At 38.6% G+C, this 5,823-nt stretch overlaps 1 protein-coding gene across 2 annotated transcripts; it reads right to left on the minus strand.

Moving 5' to 3' along the window:
* Positions 1-232: 232 nt before the first annotated feature.
* On the minus strand, positions 233-2,773 carry LOC135545891 (small integral membrane protein 19). Of its 2 annotated transcripts, none has more exons than XM_064973851.1 (3): positions 2,458-2,773; positions 2,148-2,272; positions 233-1,179 (listed from the first exon to the last, which is right to left on the minus strand). In XM_064973851.1, the coding sequence occupies exons 1-3, from the start codon at positions 2,586-2,588 to the stop codon at positions 1,079-1,081; spliced, it is 357 nt and encodes a 118-aa protein (XP_064829923.1). In that variant the 5' UTR covers positions 2,589-2,773; the 3' UTR covers positions 233-1,078. The 2 variants fall into 2 exon arrangements, with proteins under 2 accessions (XP_064829923.1, XP_064829924.1); XM_064973852.1 differs by having other exon boundaries at positions 233-1,300; positions 2,458-2,763.
* Positions 2,774-5,823: the final 3,050 nt, after the last annotated feature.

Raw genomic sequence — 5,823 nt, forward strand, 5'->3', positions numbered from 1 at the left:
TGATGGATTAGAGGCCCAACTTTTCTGCTAGGCCCCTGATGCAAAATGTCACCTTCCTCAATCACTGCCTCCCAAACACCTACCCCATCTTGCTCTACAAAAAACACACGCACCAGACCTAACTTTCTGCTCTGAGAATTGGGCTATTAAATGAATTATTACAAAAAGAAGTGGAGGGAGGGAGGGAGAGGGTGAAAGCAAGCAAAAAGTAATACAATTCCAAGTTCCTTCATTGGTCCCTTGTTTTTTTAATTTATTTTGAAGCAGAGTAATAATAGCAATTCATTTCCTTTTTAGAAAAAGCAAGTGGATTGGGTAAAAGTCAACTCTCAACACTTTTAAGCTTTCCCAGCAGTAGTGCCATAATAAGGAATCTATAGGAGGATCAGAAACTGGGAAATGAAACAGTTCTTGACAACCAAACATTTAAATAGATATGCTAAATGAAATGGTTATTGTTGTAATATATATATATATATTTATTTTTTTACAAGTTTAAGACATATTTGAATTGTCACTGTACAGGATGTATTCGCTGTGTGTTCGCTGCTCTGGCCCCCCAATGGTGGAACAAACTCCCTCACGACGCCAGGACAGCGGAGTCAATCACCACCTTCCGGAGACACCTGAAACCCCACCTCTTCAAGGAATACCTAGGATAGGATAAGTAATCCTTCTCACCCCCCCCCCCTTAATGATTTAGATGCACTATTGTAAAGTGGCTGTTCCACTGGATGTCAGAAGGTGAATTCACCAATTTGTAAGTCGCTCTGGATAAGAGCGTCTGCTAAATGACTTAAATGTAAATGTAATGTATATTGAACACTGGATGAAGGTTCTCCTAAAACCACTATGGGGCGACAAATCCACACATAATCCAATAAGGCATTGAATAAAATACACAAATTACTAATAAAATACACAAAAAAGGCAAAAGAAATAAAAAAAAACACGAAAAAAAAAACAGATGTTGTAGGGGGAACATCCAGTAATTCTTCATATCCAAATCCATTATAGTCCTTGTTTCAAATCGTACAGCAACAATTGTGCAAACACAAACGATTTGACTCGACTCGTCTTAATCACAGAAACCTTCCTTGACCCTCGACTTCTTCCTCCTTGGTACCCATGCCCTCTTCAGGAGTGTAGTAATGATGAGACTTAGCAAAGACAAAGAGGCTGAGGGATGGAGAGACAGGCACAATGATGGGCCATGCTACCTTGTTGTTGTAGTCTCATTCCATAGAGAGCTGAACACTTTCACTCTGGCCTTGGTGTTGATGCTGGTCAAACTTCCTCGCTGTTAAGGCATAAAGAAGTCCGAATTATACCAATTTAAACAGTGGGATTGATTTAGATATTTTAGAAGTGCTGTGTGAGCTCAGAGTTTATTAGTGAATGACACAGAGCTATTTGATAAACCAGAAATATATTTGACTTGAGTGATTAACTGATTTGAGGTCAGTTCCTAATCATGGACAGAAATATAAAAATGTATCTAGAAGAATTGTTCCATGTTAAATATGCATTTGACCTCAAGCTCTATCATAAGTGAGTACAAGTCTAACATTGACTGACGCATTATTCTGCAACAGCACTGAGACCAGTGCCGTTCCAGGCATAAGGGGTCGCTTGGTTGTTCAGCCATCTTTCTCTTGATACGTCAGGCACTGACAGTCACTTAATTAGCCATGTCAGCTAACAATGTTTGGATTGGTAGTTAGTCTAGGCAGGTATCTAAATGTCTAGTAATCATGGTCAAATACCATGCCCGGAGGCCCTGACCTCCCCTGGGTCCCCATTGATTTTGTTAGTCATTCTCACTTAAATATCATATTAACATGGCTTAAGTCATTACAAAATGTGTGGAATTGCAGAAAATGTGTTATAAAATGGCAAAAATGTCATTCCACCTCATGGCAAAATAGGAAGAATTGCAGGAAATTTGCTGTAAAACCACAAAATAAAGTATCTCTGCCCGATAGCAAAATGAGTAGAATTGCAGGAAATTTGTAATAAAATTGCAAATCTTTCTCTTCACCCCATGGCACATGGGGGGGGGGGGGGCAACTAAAATGTTTTGCGTCTAGCTTAGGGCCCCCAAAAGGCTACATAGAACCGGCAATCACTGTGACTGACAAACTCACCAAGAGAGTACATCTCCAGCTGCTGGCGGAGTCTCACTTTCTGCAGACTGTCATAGAAGTTCGGTTCGGTCGTGGCTCCAGCTGTGGGGGGCAGAGCGAATATCCTCATGATCTTCCTCTTATTTCTTATGGGGAGAAGAGGAGGAAAGCGAGTGAGACCCAACGGTAAACTGTCATTCATGTGCACTAGCTGGTTGGAAGCATTGTAACATCAAAGTGTATCAAAAACATGTTATTAAACACACATTTAGTTCAAAAGACTTATATATGTATTAACAGTCGGTCGCAAAAAAACAAAGGAGCATCTTACTTTCTTGCATACATTAGCAGTCCGAAGCTAACCAGAATGACGAGCAAATAGACATTGGTGGCCTCATTCCACGCCTCGTGCACCGAGTAATCCAACGATTCCTCGTTCGCCATCACACCATGACCGCCCATTGCGATCAAACAAATTGTGAGGTATGTTTCTATTTGTATAAACGTGTATAAAAATAGGATTCAATACATCGACATTTATCTGAATACGTCCTACGATGTAAACAGAAGGCTGACGTTGTTTCCGGAATCGAATACTAGACGGTGATTGGGTTTTCATCCTCACAAAGACCAGGCCCGATTACTTTTTTCAAAACAGGAAGTACGTGCATTGCTAATTTATTATTATTGTAATTATTAGTATTATTATTATTATTTTAACTTCAATTAATTTTTTTATTATTATAAAAATAAAAATAAATTATGAACACAACAATTACAAAAAAAACCAGAAATATACAAACAAGAGTACATAAACCTAACAGACTGGTATTACATTTCAATATTTATTTTCAATTTGTTAAATTATTTTATGGTGCGTATTGCTTTTACATTTACTGATCATTTCAAATATAATTATATAATTTAAATTCTATCTTACATAATGTGAAGAGGGGTTTGTTCTCTGCCCACTTCATTTTATGGATAAAGAATCTTCCATGAAAGAGGTGTACCTGTGGATGTATTTCAAGGCCTACCTTCAAACTCAGTGCCTCTTTGCTTGACATCATGGAAAAATCCAAAGACCTCAGAAAAAAATGTAGACCTCAACAAGTCTGGTTCATCCTTGGGAGCAATTTCCAAATGCCTGAAGGTACCACGTTCATCTGTACAAACAATAGTATGCAAGTAAAAACACCATGGGACCACGCAGCCGTCATACCGCTCAGGAAGGAGACGCTTTCTGTCTACTAAAGATGAACGTACTTTGGTGCGAAAAGTGTAAATCAATCCCAGAACAACAGCAAATGACCTTGTGAAGATGCTGGTGGAAACAGGTACAAAGGTATCTATATCCACAGTAAAACAAGTCCTATATCGACATAACCTGAAAGGCTGCACAGCAAGGAAGAAGCCACTGCTCCAAAACCGCCATTGAAAAGCCAGACTACAGTCTGCAACTGCACATGGGGACAAAGATCATACTTTTTTGGAGAAAAGTCCTCTGATCTGATGAAACAAAAATATAACTATTTGGCCATAATGACCATCGTTATGTTGGAGGAAAAAGGGGGAGGCTTGCAAGCCAAAGACCACCATCCCAACTGTGAAGCATGGGGGTGGCAACATCATGTTGTGAGGGTGCTTTGCTACAGGAGGGACTGGTGCACTTCACAAGATAGATGGCATCATGAGGGAGGAAATGATGTGGATATATTGAAGCAACATCTCAAGACATCAGTCAGGAAGTTACAGCTTGGTCGCAAATGGGTCTTGAAATTGACAATGACCCCAAGCATACTTCCAAAGTTGTGGCAAAATGGCTTAAGGACAACAAAGTCAAGGTATTGGAGTGGCCATCACAAAGCCCTGACCTCAAAACTATAGAAAATGTGTGGGCAGAACTGAAAAGGAGTGCGAGCAAGGAGGCCTACAAACCTGACTCAGTTACACCAGCTCTGTCAGGAGGAATAGGCCAAAATTCACCCAACTTACTGTGGGAAGCTTGTGGAAGCCTACCCAAATGTTTGACCCAAGTTAAACAATTGAAAGGCAATGCTACCAAATACTAATTGCATGTATGTAAACTTCTGACAAACTGAGGATTGTGATAGAATAAATAAAAGCTGAAGTAAATAATTCTCTCTACTATTATTCTGACATTTCACATTCTTAAAATAAAGTGGTGATCCTAACTGACCTGACAGAGAATTATTACTAGGATTAAATGTCAGGAATTGTGAAAAAATTGAGTTGAAATGTATTAGGCTAAAGTGTATGTGAACTTCCGACTTCAAATATATATTTATATATTCAACATGATTTGGGTTAAACATTTATATTGAATAATGATGGACAACTATATGATTATCCAGCATTTATGAGAACACACAATGTTACATTCACTCCTGAGGAGTATCAAATTGTTGTTACTGTCCCTAAAGGTGCTATTCTTCTTTTAGGAGAATATAACAGTACTCCAAGTGCAACTGTTGAGGATTTTGTAGCCTCAATACAACTAGAAGGAATTGACATTTTAAACTATAAATGTAATAACATGTATATAAGGAAACTATGTCAATATGTTACTATTCCCTCTGCTAAACTGTACTGGAATGCAGCACTAGGACAATTGAACTGGAACTGAAAGTTTCGTTGTTATCTGGTAAATATTGTATATCTAATAAGGTGAAAGAAGTATCATACAAACTCATTCATAGAATCTGCCCTGTATAGACCTTTATTATACACAGATTTAATATATTTATTGATAACAAATGAATCCTACAGACGAAGAACCATATATGTGACATTAAAAAAAATTAAAAAAGAGATAGACATGAAAAATCATTATCGGACACCCCTTTTCTATAGTGAACCGGTTTCACAAGCTTTCCACGCGCTAATTAACAATCATTTTAAATTTAAAGATAGGCTCTCGTGGAATAACCGTTTATGTGCACCACTCAGAATGGACGGACAAGCGCACAACTTTTCGGTTGCTGATGAAAATCGCCGAAATGTGGGAAAGAAACGTGAGACAAAACTAAAAGAATGGAAAGACAGGCAAAGGAAGATCTTAACGGGATGCGGGAAAACCCCTATACAAATCACAAGGGTCAAGTAAAAACTGGGAAAAGCTGTCCAAAAGAGGTATGTGGATGAACCGTATATCAAACAATCAAGCCAGCTAGCTATACAGTACAGTAACTAACATGTATGTTCTGGGTTGTCTCATTTGTAAAGATAGAGAAAACATATTAGCTCAAGTTCGTTGGCTACTAATTTATACATTTTCGTTACAAATGTTATTGCTGGATTAAAGAAGAAACATAGCTAGCTACTTTTTCTCCATCCACCGAATGATTCGACATGGCTACAGTAGCTAGCTAGTTATATGTAACGTTACACTGTATCCTACAGGGATTGCACACCCAGGGTCCATTGAGATGGCAGGCTGCATATTGAAGTGGGTGAAGACAAAACTCACGCCACTCACCAAACCAGAGTTGATCATCTTCAGTGACAGATGCTGTGGGCAGAATAACAACTGGTGGATGCTCAATCTGATGTCGATGCTCGTCTCTATGGGTTACTTTACCCACGTTAAGCAGATGTTCATGGTCTCTGGTCATTCTCTTCCTGCTTGTGATCGATCTTAAAAATATATAATAATATAATAAATACAAATAACTGA

Source organism: Oncorhynchus masou, chromosome 9 (assembly GCF_036934945.1).
Source record: "Oncorhynchus masou masou isolate Uvic2021 chromosome 9, UVic_Omas_1.1, whole genome shotgun sequence".
Taxonomy (NCBI): Eukaryota; Metazoa; Chordata; class Actinopteri; order Salmoniformes; family Salmonidae; genus Oncorhynchus; species Oncorhynchus masou.